Here is a 15,711-nt window from a genome sequence, read left to right as displayed (position 1 = left end):
ACTCCTTACCCTGCCTGACCAGACTCTCACCCTAATTTCAGTCTTTCAAGGACTATGTTGGAAGGACGTGAACATACTCCACTTTGGAGGAGGATTGTTTGCACTACTGTAGGATAGGTGCAATGCTCACATACATGACACAATCCATCCCTAGCTGCGCTCTCAGACTAGGAGGACTTCTCACCAGTGCAAAGTGTTGAGAGCAGCGTGCGCTAGTAGCATGTGGAATGCTGCAGCTGCCAGATGTTTTTATTTGTAAAAGGGGTAAGTAACGTGCATTCCTCCAGCTGTTGAACTACACATCCCAGCATGCCCTGCCACAAAGTTTTGTTGTTTGGACATTCCATGACTGGTCGGGCATGCTGGGGTCTTAAAGATGCCCATACACTAGGGCAGGCATGTCTAAACTGTGGCCCTCCAGCTGTTGTGAAACTACACATACCAGCATGCCTCGCCAAAGTTTTAGCATTCTCTAATAGCAAAACTGTGGCAAGGCATGATGGGACTTGTAGTTTCACAACAGCTGGAGGGTCATAGTTTGGACATGCCTGCACTAGGGTGATTCACATGCGATTTGGGCTCTTTACATGCGATTGCGGATCAATCGCGTAAAAAAAAAAAAAAAGCGTCCAAATCACATGTGGATTGACAGCAGGTCTGATGCGATGCACAACCAGATGCCTTGCGAGTCACACCGACTGTAGAAGCGATCTGTTTTTGCATCTAAGCCGGGCAGGCTTGGCTGGGATCACGTATGATATATATCGTGCCAAATGCAAACAGAAAATGCTACTTTTAGGAAATAAAACAATTGAGAATTTGCAATGAAAATACTTTTTATTTACAAGATTCACACAAGACCAAACTATATGCCATAGATATAGGATACAGTCATACAATGTTTATACTCCATAGAAAGATAAACGTACGTATAAACCACTTCATTTTGAAATAAAATAAACGTTAATAATTTGGGCTTCCACTACAAAGACTAGCTATTTCCTTGCCGCCTGCAATGTGTTTTGACAACGGGAACTGAGCTGCTCAGATGTCTGGCTTCATGCTCAGAGGGCAGGAAAGACAGAAAAAGCGGCGCGAGACATAATTGTACACACACGGAGCAGCGCCTGCGATCCTAACCTCTCACTAAATGATGAGGATGATTTAAGCTAGAAAAATACACAATCTGCTCTGGTGTTTAACGTTTACATCCCATATAAAATAAACACTTCCCTCTGTTCTCCTGTGTGTTAGTTACCGAACCATCCGGCCCTGGTACAGTACAAGTTCAAAGCCAGATTCCCATAACATTCCCCCTTACCACAACGCTGGTGAGAGAGGTCCAGTAGAACCTGGGAAGTGAGCATTTCCCATACGACAATAAAGGCCTGGGCACTGGCGGGGTTTTGTCGGGGTTTCTTGGTCCATTGGAATCAAATTTAAAAAAAAACAGGAACTAAAATGCCCACAAACAAAGGACAACGGTTACAGAATTTTTTTTTACTGATGTAAAACATTGGGTGCTGCACCATCGTTTAAGATCAGGTGTACGCAATGTGCATCCCTTCAGCTGTTGAACTATACATCCCAGCATGCCCTGCCACAAAGTTTTGCTGTAAGGACATGCCACTACTGGCAGGGCATGCTGGGATGCTAAAAGTTGCCTATCACTGGTCTATGGTGGTGTTATCGGTGGAGTCAAAAAAGGCAATGTCACCAGTACTCCAACGGGAGCCAGGCAGTTGCAGATTATGGGGGTTCGAAAGAGCTCTGCGGTATTATTCAGACGTGATCGCACAGCTGCAAAATCACAGCCCAAGCGATTATCGATGTGGGGATCATAGCGAGCATGCACGAGGCCGGACTGCGATAAAATCCACCAATTTTTTTTTAATTTTAGCTCGCTGCCCATGGCAAGTTGATTGACATATTGGTCGTGGGTGGTAGCTGCCTGTTTTCTGGGAGTGTCAGGGACAAATGCAGGCATACCCATGCATTTGAGGGGAAGTCCTGTGACGTCAACTCCTGGCCCCAATCAAACTGCTTCTATTACAGCTGCCAAGTCCTGGGCTGCACACAGACTGCACACACTGGGATAGTTATCTTGCTGAGCGGCTTGTGAATAGATTTGCGGTGAATCACTGATCCAACTATTATTTTGCAAACCGTGCTAACCAATGTGCAGGCTTGCACGGGGCGGGGTTTAATTCAGACTGGGGAGTGGCTATCTAATCTGTCTGTCGCTCGACTACTGAAAAAACGTAAATAAAATCAGCATTGTTTACAATCCTGAATCAGGCCAAGCGTATACATTAACATCATGGTGTCTATATAATGACTGTCATTGCAAGTTTTTTACAAAGAAACCTGGTTTTTATTTTACGTGTTAAGAACAGATGCATCCTGATACCAGTAATAGTAGGGTGGTAACTGTGGGCCTTATTCTAGTTCACTCTTTCTGACAAAATCCTTCTTAGATGGACAAAACCATGTGCACTGCAAGTGGGGCAGATGTTACTTGTGCAGAGAGAATTAGATTTGGTTGGGGTTTTACTTCAAAGTGAGATCTATATTGCAGTGTAAAAATAAAGCAGTCAGTATTTACCCTGCACAGAAACAAAATAACTCACCCACATCTAATTCTCTCTGCACATTTTACATCTGCCCCCCTGCAGTGCACATGGTTTTGTCCAGCTAAGAAGGATTTTATAAATGTTATACCATTTTTGGAGGGCAATAGCACCTGAGCGATGGGAATTGTGTTTTATTTATGTATGTCATCTTAACTATGGTAGGATTTTATGGGACACACTAGGGCCGGTAACAGTGGCCTGGGGCTTATTTCAGTTCTCTCCGTACTGCAGAATAATGTACCCTCCTGGCTTCCTCATAATCATCCTCACTTTCCTCGCTTTCCTCCTCTTCCTCCTCCACGGGCTGTCGGGGTTGTAGGGTGCTCGACAGACTCTGAAACACAAAAGGTGAAATATTTCACTACAACGTTCTACTGGAACTGTGGGGTAGATGTATGAAGCAGTGATAAGGGAGAAGTGATAAAGTGCCTGGTACTTTATCACCGGCCACTTTATCACTTTTTGAAGCTTTTTGAAGCTTGATACAGCTGGCCCTTAGTGAGTGTCCCCATTGGGCCATTTTCAGAGGTCATCAAGAACAGGAAATCGGTCCTTGTCCCACTAAAGCTTACAGTCTAACTTCCCTGACACACAGAATGCTCGTGCATACATGAGAAGAACATACAAACTGTGTACAGGTCCTGATTAAGAACAAAACTCATGACACCACCAACTCTGTATCACATAAACTTGCTCCAGCTCAAAGAACACATGTGCGCATGGAGGCGCGGGGGGAATGGGGGTGGTTGAGGTAGAAGTCTCAAAATCCCATTTAGTGGGCTATGATGCCTTGTGTTACATAGGGATAGTGTACTAGAGCATCCACCCCTGGATTCAGGTATAGAAGCCAGGAGTGTGGTAGGAATTGCCCTTATTTGCTAAAAAAGAGGCCAATTCATGTGGATGGTCGACATTTAAATCCGCACATATTCTGTATCTCATACATCTGGAATTATTCACCTGTTCCGTCTTCTATGACCTTCCTCATTAAGTTACACAGTAACCGCTCAGTCATTAACAGATCACCATTGCCACAGACAGAGCCGGGGTATCCCGCAGAGCTGTACAATAACGCAGGCAAGGCACAAGTGCGGATCATTCAACCTTGTCAGGGATTACAGCGATTCGGCACTTCCCATGCACCCGCTGCTCTCTCTCCCTCACTACGTGAACAGTAATTACAAGCAGCAGGCGGCCGGGTTCCAGATGAGCGAATCCGCCGCCGCCGACCTGTGTCTTCTTCTTGTCTCTCTCGCAGCTTCAAGCGGCGAGTTGCCTGACAAGGAATCAATTCTTGGTAGCACGTTTTTTAATTTCCTGAAACCCTTCTCACGTACCGGGGCAGTGATTCATGTGAGGCTGTTCCTGCCGAGAGGATTATTGCCGTCCTTAGGGGAAAAGTCGAGTCGCAGGAAATGTCAGCGGTTTTTATTAACCCTTTCAGTTTCTGAAACCTGAAGTATTGCGACTTTTTCCCCAAACACGTCTTATTAGGAACAGGTGAATACATTAAATACCGCCATTGTAAGATTAACCCCTTCCTTGCCAAGATACTCTTTCACCTCTGCTAATAAATTCTCTACTACTAATTTTGCTTACATAGAGAATTGGTGGCTGCCATCACGCTTTTTATTTTTTTATTACCAGTTTCTTATATAGCGCACACATATTCCGCAGCGCTGTACAGAGAATATTTGCACATTCACATCAGTCCTTGCCCCAGTGGAGCTTACAATCTACCACATGTCCACGCACACACAGACATTCTAGGGTTAATTTAGTTGGGAGCCAATTAGCCTACCAGTATATTTTTGGAATATGGGAGGAAACAGGAGTACCCAGAGGAAACCCACACAAGTACGGGGAGAATATACAAACTCTGCACAGTTAGGGCCATGGTGGGGATCGAACCCATGACCTCAATGCTGTGAGGCAGTAATGCTAACCATTACACCATCCGTCCTGCCCATCTATTACGGTTATAGCTGCAAACAGAAGTGGCTAAAGTCTACCGATAGTCCCCAAATACATTGTAACTCTGCTCCCTTACCATATTACTCGTGTGCCAGGTGGTATTGGAGGACATGTTTGTTGCCTGAAGTGGCCGTGCATCTTGAACCCCTGTGTTAATATGTATCTTTGCCCGAAAATCCTGTAAAAAGGGAAGAGATTGCATTAGTTCTAATCCAAAATGAAAAAACTTACTCTGAACTATACAATCATTTCGGACACATAAATGGGGAACGCAATCTCTGCAGTACCAGTACCACCTGTTTCCATTTTCTTCATTAACAGGAATAGCAACGACACTGCCAGTGGCTCTGCCAACTGGATGCCGATTATTTCGAGGATATGGGATGAAATGGTTGAAAAGACCGGGGGGAAAGGCACCGGAACTGAAGGACGGTGGTGGAGCCTTTTTAAATTTAGAGGGCGATTCTAGTTGACCAGCTCCCCTGCATGTACTCACAGGAGAGCGATGTTTTGCATCTGTGCATAGTAATTTCTGCGCATATGCTGCTGTAATATAGATTATTCGCTCACAACAATGCAGGCGGGGGGGGGGGGGGGGTGTGGGGCGGTGGATGCTTCCATGTGAATGACCAGCGTTTCATGGGTGTTTCCATTTAAGCACTGGGCGTCCCCATGGAAATCAGACACCTGAGATTTAGATACGAGTGCACGTTCCACATCATTCGATGGTTGGCTGTGGAGATGCAGGGGTTGCTCCAAGGTCTTAGTTTAGATATAGTAAGTAAGGGACCATTATCATGTGGCTCTTTGCTGGTTAATCGCAGACCCAATTGAGGGTAACGGTGGTGTGGGGTGCGGTGCCTCTGGATTGGTTGGGCTGGATGGCTCTAGTGTGGAACAGCTTTACATTCGATTAAAACTTAGCACTTACTTATTTTTTTTTCGATTTTCCACTAACACTATCCCACTAACACTGACGAAGTCCCTGACTAAACCCGTTATGTCGTGGCTTGGTGGCACTCGTCTGTGTTTGTCCGGCAGCCCTCCCACTCTGTCTGTTCCTGCTGTTGGAATCCAGCGCACAAGCACCGGTCCAGGTGTGGAGGCGGTAGTTCGCAATCTCAGGTGGTGCCCCAGAGGCTTGGAGGTGATTGCCCGGTATTGTGTTATAAAACCTTGTGGTACCCAGCCCACAGCACTCTCTATTTTGGTACGAGCATTATAGGTTGTGTACGTGGAGAAGTTTTTTGTGTGCCCATTAAATTGTTTTATCTGCACTATGAGGCGCTTTTTGCATTTTCTATTTTAAACAGATTCTCGTCCTTTTGGATTTTGGGACACATGTGCAAGTCCTGATTGTGGACATGACCTTCCTTGTTAAGTTACACAATCATTGTGATTTAGTGACTTTATCTCCCCCCCATCCCAAGATGGGTGTTGGTGAGCTGGACTGAACAAACAGTGATTATCTGCACTTCTAAAAACCATCTGTTCTCACTTGCAATATATTATATATTTTGTGTGGGTGTCCGGCACTCCCCGCTCTTAATAAGCAATGCTGCTGCCCGGTGCCTTCCCAGTGGTGCAGTGTCCACAAATATTTTCTCCAAAAAACAGGCGTCACTCCGGGGCTTTACGTGTAGCAATCAAGTGAAGTTTATTCCTTCCACGGTCTATGCCGTTTCGGGTATTTAACCCTTCGTCAGGACCAGAGGATATCACAACAAAAAAGTGCAACAATGTTGTGATATCCTCTGGTCCTGACGAAGGGTTAAATACCCGAAACGGCGTAGACCGTGGAAGGAATAAACTTCACTTGATTGCTACATGTAAAGCCCCGGAGTGACGCCTGTTTTTTGGAGAATATATATATAGTGGAGGGTTTATAAAAAAAAGACAACTCTTTTAAATGACCATGAAAACTAGAAGTGATGGCACAACTTATGGCACATAGATGGACGGCACAAAAACTACACAAAGCACGGTACCTCCATATCTTTATCTAGCTCGCAGTCTTGCAGGCTGTGAAATGCGTTGGTGTAAACTTCCAGTGCCCGGGAATGGAAGACCATCTCAATTGTCAAAAAGTCTGAGAATATCTTCTGTTAATAAAAGAAAGATAGATTACATGTGTACGGCAAATGCACCATAAAGGTTTGTTTTGTTTTGGTTGTAGACATGTGAGAGACAGAGGACCTCCGTACCAATGCGGAGAATCATTTTTCTAAAACAATTAATTTGGGGGGGGGGGCGCGACGACGACAGTTTGTTTACGACTTGTTTAATTGAGTTATCCATATAAGTATGGATTATAAATGATAAATTCAGAATTAGTGTAAAGAATCTGGTCAGTCTCAAATACAGGAACATTTCCGGTACTTATGTAGTATCTGGGCTGCCGATTTCTAAATCGGGTCGGATCGGGAGATCGCATCGCATCGCATGCGACCATGCGATTCGATGCGATGACCCGATTTTTCCATAGGAATCAATGTTAAAATGGACTGAGTCTATTTTAACATGGAATTCAATGGGAAAAATGGGTCCTTTTCATACCCCTACTATCCAAGTGGGCATGGAGTTGGATATAAACCTGTGGCGAGCGTAGCGAGCCACCGAGCCCGAAGCGTGGCGAGCGAAGCGAGCCCCGCGAGGGGACGAATACCGTCCCCTCGCGGGGCTCGCTTCGCTCGCCACGCTTCGGGCTCGGTGGCTCGCTACGCTCGCCACAGGTTTATATCCAACTCCATGCCCACTTGGATAGTAGGGGTATGAAAAGGACCCATTTTTCCATAGGAATCATTTTAACATTGATTCCTATGGAAAAATCGGGTCATCGCATCCGATATCGGATGCGATGCGATATCGCATCGCATCGCATCTGATTGTATGCCTTAACTTAAGGCATACAATCAAAAAATCGGCAGCCCAGATACTACATAAGTACCACATTTCCTTATCTTGAAGCTGGTTGATAGTTAATTAGCTTTACTTCTATTTACATTTTTAAGCGGTTTGCTTCATAAATATGCAGATTTAAAATCGACACTGTGGGATGACCAATGCTCTGCAATATACGGTATAAGGTATGTGAATAGTTGGGCCATGGGCCTTATTCTAGTTCACTCTTTCTGTCAAAATCCTTCTTAGATAGACAAAACCATGTGCACTGCAGGTGGGGCAGATGTAACTTGTGCAGAGAGAATTAGATTTGGGTGGGGTTTTACTTCAAAGTGAGATCTATATTGCAGTGTAAAAATAAAGCAGCCAGTATTTACCCTGCACAGAAACAAAATTACTCACCCAAATCTACTTCTCTCTGCACATTTTACATCTGCCCCCCTGCAGTGCACATGGTTTTATCCATCTTAGAAGGATTTTGTCAGAAAGAGTGAACTAGAATAAGGCCCCTTGTAATGGCTGCAATATAGGAGTGTGTCATTTTGAACTAACCATCAAATTTAGATAGTTGTATAGAGATATAGAGCACATACGTAAAACTTATTTCACATGGAAGTAACATTCCATCTCTATTTCAATATACAACATATAGCTGAACATACAGTATATTCCATGGATGGTTTGTTACAGGTATGGGGCCAGATGTAAGAGTCAGTGATTTGTGCGAGACCCTGTGATTCCGGCAGGATGGTCACTAGATTGACAGCAGAAATTACTTTAAAGGAAAAACCAGCAATGAAACAAATTGTCGTTTTAAATCTAGTGACTATTTCATCTCAACATCGGGCTGCTGCCTGCGAATTGCCGGCTTTTATATTTGGCCAGTTTTATTTTTGAATGAAATCAGCGCCAATATCATGACCAATAAACGGTGACAAATCTCAGAGTGTATGCCTGTGATATCTGCAGCGTCAGATAACATGCCTGTCGGTCTGACAGGCATTTTATCTCCCTGTGTATATCCACCTTTATCTTTGAAGAGAAATGAAGTACCAACCAATCAACCAGCTCCTAACTGTAATTATTCAAACTCAGTATGCAGTGTGGCAGTTAGGAGCTGGCTGCTGGTACTTTATCTTTCTCCTCTCTCTAATGCCAGGAAGCAGTTCCATGCAGCATCACCCCTCCTTCCCCCATGCACCATCTTCCCGCCATCCCTCCTGGCCAATGCCAGCACCTGCCTAGTTCTGGCTGCCGTCGATATCGAATCACAATCGATGGCCGACAAGTCGGCATAAAGGTGCCCACATGCGGTGTGATATGTGTTTGACACGTTTTGCACTAGATTGCATCACATCTAGTTTAATAGCATGCGATGTGTTAAAACAGCATTCGATTTGACTTAGATGCGATCTAGTACAAAAAGTACTGCCTGCACATACTTTTTGTTCTTTGTGATATGTGGCAGCGCGCATCGCAAGCCAACAGAAACACGTGCGAGTTGAGCTACATGAACTTAAAAGTTCAAAACGCAGCAATCATTGCACCGTGTGTGGCCAGCATTAGGCCTACTACACAGACCACTCAGCCCTCAGGACCACAAACCGTTCACGTTTTCCAGGTCCACTGTGGAATGCGATCATTCATAATACACCTGTGCTCCTGCGGAATCATCTGGAGAACAGTGTTTGGGATCCTGGGGGCCGAGTTCGAGAAACACTAGCCGATACACTTATAATGTGTTCGTTCTAGCCAATCTTCTTATAATTATACGTCTGTACACTGCAATTACGCATGACCTGTGCTAATAATTTTAACCGAATGACTGGTGCACTGATAATGTACAGTCAAATCAGAATAATAAACCATATCCGCCACTTCACAACCTGTAAATGATACACAGTGTACTTTCACAATAGATCAGAACACTGAAGCCCTTTTATAACCCCTTATTAAATGCGTCTGATCATTTGTGACCAGGTCGTCTGTAGTAAAACCGAGTGAACATTGCAGGGAAAATACTTAAACATAATGAAAAGGCAGGAGAGAGCTGTAAAGGTATTGGGAGACCAGCTCAGAGAGCAGAGGGCATATGTTTAACAGCGCTGGCTGCACCGCGATTTATCTGAATAGACTGGAGTGACGTGTGATCAGAGCAATTTTCATTACATCTTAGAAAAAACTTAATCGAAATATTTTTATATATATATTTTGCTTCTTGTGCCTGCTGCCCGCCCCAATCTCTTTGGGTCTTGTTAGCCTGCATTTCTCTTGCCCTTGATGAGTGTTTTGCCACCCGCAGAGTGTCATATCATGTCAAGGATGACTGTGTACTGCAAGGTGGATGTCTGCCCTGAGTTGTCTGCGGTGCTCCTGAGACGTTCCGCATGGAGTGCTCTGTTACAGCCACAGATGAATCATTACAGACAGCCGCAGATTTCAGGTTTTCTCCAGTTACGGAGATGATAAATGCTTGCAGATTCCAGGCAGAACTGTTATGATCAGCAATGCGCTTCACAAACGTACCCCCACCAATCTGTGTGGAACCACAAGTATCAGCATGGCCGTTGCTTTACGTCTGTGACAAACGTTTACCAACTATAAATGAAACATTTAGGCCGGGGTGGCCAAACCGGTCCTCGAGATCTACCAACGGTCCACGTTTTCCAGGTTACCCAGCTGGTGCACAGCTGTAGTCATTACTAACTGTCACATTTTAAAACATGCTGCATTCATTCCTACTATAAATCCACAGGTTGCCTGGAAAACATGCACCGTTGGTAGATCTTGAGGACAGGTTTGGCCACCCCTGATTTAGGCCTTCCAGAAGCTCCTTGCACTGTAATAGGTATGAGAGAGGATGAATCCTAGAAACACAAAATAGGCTGTAAATATAGTAAGAACAGATCGCACCATTGTTAGAGTTTTGGATTAGGGTGGCCAATCCCAGGATCGGGAGTATCCCGGGATTCGGCCCAAAAAAATGCCGGGATTTGAATCCCGGGATTGGACCTTCCAATCCCGGGATTCCGGGATTAGCTGTGCATGCATAAATCGAATGCCGGCCAGCATCTGAGCACCCGCTCAGACGCTGCCCTGGTGTTTCCGATCCCAGGACTGCAGCCAGGAGCGGGTATGGGCAGTGCTGCCTGTGCAGCGTGACCTCTGACCATCGCGCTGCGCAGGCCGCACCACCCATATCCACTCCAGAGCCAATGACCGCACACCGAGTCCTGCAGCTTCGGCCGCCCACCCATATCCACTCCAGAGTCAATGACCGCACACCGAGTCCTGCAGCTTCGGCCGCCCACCCACCGGCTCTGCACCCTCCGGCTCTGCTATCCGCCCGCTGCGGAGGCTCTGCTATCCACCCGCTGCGGAGGCACCGCTGCTGTCTGCCTGCCCGCTCATGTAAGTAAATGAGCAGGGTGGGGTGCCCTTGCTCACTGTGTCTGTACCGCATAGAGATGTCAATCCTGGGATCCCGGGAATCCTGGGATTGAGCATTTTTCAGTCCCGATTCCCGGGATTGAAAAAAATGCGCCGGGATTTGGCATCCCTACTTTGGATGGATAGTGTCCCTCATTCCTGGGATCTAATATAGAGAGTCCTCTCTGGTGGCTGGTACATAAATCAGGCTCACTGTGCGGTGGCTGGCGTGTATGCCATTATACAAGGCTGGCGGATGGCGTGTTGTAAGCCAGGTGCTCAGGCAGGTGATGGCAGAGAAAACAGGAAAAAATGATGGGCGGGCGGGGGGGGGGGGGATTATCTCATTCCCATATGTATTAAGAATGAGGCACAGCATACATGGAGATGATGGCAGATATAATAGCTGTAATCAGCTATATTGAATAAAACATTCATCGAGATTAACATATAGTAACTATATTGAATATACATATACGTAGGGAGTAGGATGGGTGCTTTAAAAAAGTTGTAATATATGTTCTTTCTGAGCAGGATGCAATGTATCAATATATGGAGACCATTTAGTGTAAAACGTTTTAACCTTATGCTGCTTTCCCACTGCCTACACGGGTAAAGACCCGTTTTTTTTAAACGGGTCTTTAAACGGGTAAGAGCCATAAGACTCTTTCCCACTGCAGCTTTTAAACGGTAAATTACCGTTTAAAAGCTGTTTTTGTCACATTCACACTTACCCGTTTAAAAACCCGTTTAAGCAGTGTAAAGATAGGGGGGGGGGGGAGAATTTAAAAAAAAAAAACGGCGTGGGGTCCCCCCCACTGCCGTAACCAGCACCAGGCTGAAAGAGCCGGGGCTGGTAATAAAAAATCAGGAAACCCGACAAATAGGGGTTCCCTGATTTTTTACAACCAGCCCCAGGCTCCAGGTCCGGGGCTGGTTCCCAAAATACGGGGGACAAAATGACTAGGGGTCCCCCGTATTTTAAGAACCAGCCCCAGGCACAACCAGCCAGCAGGGTAATGCCACAGCCGGGGGACACTTATGATATAAGTTCCCGCGGCCAAAGCATTAACCCTACCGACCAGTCAGCCTGGCCAGGGGCCCTGGGGGAGTGGGGACCCCCCCAATAAAGGGGTCCCCCCCCTCCAGGACTTACCTGACCAGGCTGAAGCCTGGTGCTGTCCCCGGTGACCCTGGAGCGGTGGTCACCGGGCTGATGGTATTGTGTAAAAAATAGAATAAAAACCATTGTCTTTTACTGGTGAACTATGAGTCCCAGCAAGCCTCCCCCGCAAGCTGGGACTTGGAGAACCACAAGTCCCAGCCTGCGGGGCATTAAAGGGCCCGCTGGGTCTTGTAGTTCCACAGTAAAAGAAAGAGTTAAATAAACACACTGACACACGTGAAAAATAAAAGTTTAATACATACATAACACATACATACTGATACTTACCTATCTTGAGCCCGTAGGTAGCCCTGGTCCTGATGTCCTGGTCCGTGTCGGCGTCTGTATCCAGTCGGCATCCCTGTCGGCGACGGCGTCGGCGGTCCGGAGTCCGAAGAAATCCATTTGGGAAGCTGTGGAAGGAAATCCTACTCACCTGTCCCAGCGCGACGTAGTCCAGGTAAGGTCTTTGCAAAAAAAACAAACCGACACCCGAACCAGACCGGACTGACGGAGACACACGTGTGTTTGTTTACATCGTGCGGCTCCGCCTCCCGAATGCCGCTATTGGCCGCCTTGCGGCCTAGCGGCTACTGATTGGCCGCTAGGCCGCAAGGCGGCCAATAGCGGCATTCGGGGGCGGAGCCGCACGATGTAAACACACCGTGTGTCTCCGTCAGTCCGGTCTGGTTCGGGTGTCGGTTTGTTTTTTTTGCAAAGACCTTACCTGGACTACGTCGCGCTGGGACAGGTGAGTAGGATTTCCTTCCACAGCTTCCCAAATGGATTTCTTCGGACTCCGGACCGCCGACGCCGTCGCCGACAGGGATGCCGACTGGATACAGACGCCGACACGGACCAGGACATCAGGACCAGGGCTACCTACGGGCTCAAGATAGGTAAGTATCAGTATGTATGTGTTATGTATGTATTAAACTTTTATTTTTCACGTGTGTCAGTGTGTTTATTTAACTCTTTCTTTTACTGTGGAACTACAAGACCCAGCGGGCCCTTTAATGCCCCGCAGGCTGGGACTTGTGGTTCTCCAAGTCCCAGCTTGCGGGGGAGGCTTGCTGGGACTCATAGTTCACCAGTAAAAGACAATGGTTTTTATTCTATTTTTTACACAATACCATCAGCCCGGTGACCACCGCTCCAGGGTCACCGGGGACAGCACCAGGCTTCAGCCTGGTCAGGTAAGTCCTGGAGGGGGGGGACCCCTTTATTGGGGGGGTCCCCACTCCCCCAGGGCCCCTGGCCAGGCTGACTGGTCGGTAGGGTTAATGCTTTGGCCGCGGGAACTTATATCATAAGTGTCCCCCGGCTGTGGCATTACCCTGCCGGCTGGTTGTGCCTGGGGCTGGTTCTTAAAATACGGGGGACCCCTAGTCATTTTGTCCCCCGTATTTTGGGAACCAGCCCCGGACCTGGAGCCTGGGGCTGGTTGTAAAAAATCAGGGAACCCCTATTTGTCGGGTTTCCTGATTTTTTATTACCAGCCCCGGCTCCTTCAGCCTGGTGCTGGTTTCGGCAGTGGGGGGGGACCCCATGCCGGTTTTTTTTTTAACGGGTAAAGGGCTACCCCTTTCCCACTGCCGAAAAAACGGCTATAACACGGTAAAAACACTGCTTTTTACACGGGTAACAAAAACCGGTATTTGTTACCCGTGTAAAGCAACCTGGAGCTTTCCCACTGCAGCTCTAGCCGTTTAAAAAGGCTAAAAAAACGGCATTTACACGTGTAAAGCCTGCAGTGGGAAAGGGGTATTATAGTCAACATCTGGAAGCGTCATCACTGTTGTTTCTAATTGTAAATCACACTGGAACATTCTGCGCTATATCAGAAAGTGTAAATAAATACCTGAATGTCCTTGACCTTCTGCTGCTGGAAGTTATCGATGACTTCCTCTAACTGCTGCGTAGTACGCGCCGCGTCTAGAGAGGCTTTCTGTACGTTGGATTCTGCCTGGAAGGATGGATCACACCAAGGAAACAAAAGTCAGGCACAAGGTCTAATGGACCAGGGTCAAAGCCAGGCCTATTGGATGGAAAAGCCCCCTGGTGTTCTAGAAGACCACCTTCACTTGCCAGTGCACTGCTTGAGCACAGAGTACCCACGGGCTCTCATTTTACACATCACAGGTGTTTTCTAAAGCTTGGTAAATGCACTTTAACCGTTTGAATGTCAACGATGCTGTGAGAGATCCTCAAAATATCCACTAAAAATGCTCACAGCAGCTTATTTTACTATAAATACATACAAATACAGCCAAGTCAATTCATTGAAATGTAGTTTAATAATTTCACCCAAAAAAAAGAAAGAGATTCTGGTAATTGTAGCAGATATTTTGCACATCTCTTACAGCAACGTTTGCACTAGGGAGGCAAATCCCGGTATCGGCGGGATTTTGGCCTAAAATCGGGGCGGGATTTGAATCCTGGGATTGAATCTTTCAATTCCGGGATTAGTACCCCAATGCAAAACCTTTTTTTTTTTTAATAGCCGGGCAGCGCTGAGGGTTGTGGATCGTTTTATCGACCATGGTTAGGTCAACAGTCATTAGGTTGACACTGTTGGGTGCCCTAATGACTGTCGACAAGTGCTGTCGACAATACGACTGTATCCTGCGCTGAGCACCTTAGAATATGGCTCAGGTGCTGCCCGGCTAACTGCTACTGACCCCAGTGGAGGGTTCTGCTGTTTGGGCAGTCAGTGTGCTGTGATGACAGGCATGGCAGCGCCCAAGCTGCGCAGCGAGACCCCTGACGTCACGCTTCGCAGTCCGGCCGCCACCATATCACACACTGTCACAAACCGGATGCCCAGCCACACGCCCGCTGTGCTGCTCCCAGCCACCCGCTCGCTGGAGATGGGTGGACAGTCATGCTGCTGCCTCTCACCATCACCTCTGTAAGTGACAGTGCAGGGCAGGAGGGATGGGGAAGATTGACGGGTGGGGCGGAGTTAGAGCACCTTTATAGTGACATTTGAGGGGCGGGGTTGTGTTTTTTAATAGGGAGACCAATCCCAGAATTGAGCATTTTTCAATCCTGAATCCCGGGATTAAAAAAAAAAAGCCCCCGCATTGGCATCCCTAGTTGGCACTCAAAGGGTTAATGGCAAAAAAAAATAATGTAAATGAATGGAAGCGTTACCATGCTATATCACTAGTGGCCTAAAACTAAACCTAAAATCTGGTTTGGTACAAAAATCAGCAGAGAGATCTATCAAATCTTCTAAAGGTGCTTTTTCCCCAGCAACCAATTTGCTGCTATAGGCAAATACTCCCACGGGCCCTGTTTATAAGGCTTGATAAATCTCCCCCTAGATCTTGTAACAGCCAGACAGAATAACCCTGATGCAGGCAGCAGCAATAGCAGACATGCATTATTCACAGGAACTATTGCAACGCAGCGAGTATATAGCGCATTGTACATGACATCCACACATCAGAGAGTGAATCCGGAACCTGTGTTATTAGGACAGCCTGAACCCCACTGATACAAATTATGGTCCAGGTACGAAAAAAGACTTCCTGCTGCTGGATAAATAAGCTTTAGTACTAGGAGGGACTCCATTGTTCCCATATTGTAGTATGACCCAAGGAT

General features: G+C 46.6%; 1 protein-coding gene across 1 annotated transcript in view; it reads right to left on the bottom strand.

The window, feature by feature from the left end:
* Positions 1–2,749: 2,749 nt before the first annotated feature.
* The window catches only part of CIBAR2 (CBY1 interacting BAR domain containing 2), a 44,137-nt gene continuing 31,175 nt past the window's right edge, over positions 2,750–15,711 (bottom strand). Inside the window, exons 6-9 of the mRNA XM_083165431.1 lie at positions 13,964–14,068; positions 6,596–6,709; positions 4,684–4,785; positions 2,750–2,967 (exon numbers count right to left, since the gene is read on the bottom strand). Of these exons, the coding sequence (XP_083021557.1) occupies positions 2,839–2,967; positions 4,684–4,785; positions 6,596–6,709; positions 13,964–14,068 (450 nt within the window). The 3' untranslated portion in view covers positions 2,750–2,838. The remainder of the gene's footprint in view (positions 2,968–4,683; positions 4,786–6,595; positions 6,710–13,963; positions 14,069–15,711) is intronic.

This window comes from Crinia signifera, chromosome 11, assembly GCF_055691185.1.
Source record: "Crinia signifera chromosome 11, ASM5569118v1, whole genome shotgun sequence".
Taxonomy (NCBI): Eukaryota; Metazoa; Chordata; class Amphibia; order Anura; family Myobatrachidae; genus Crinia; species Crinia signifera.
The sequence above is the reverse complement of the archived record's forward strand: the minus strand, read 5'-3'. Positions and strand labels throughout refer to the sequence as shown.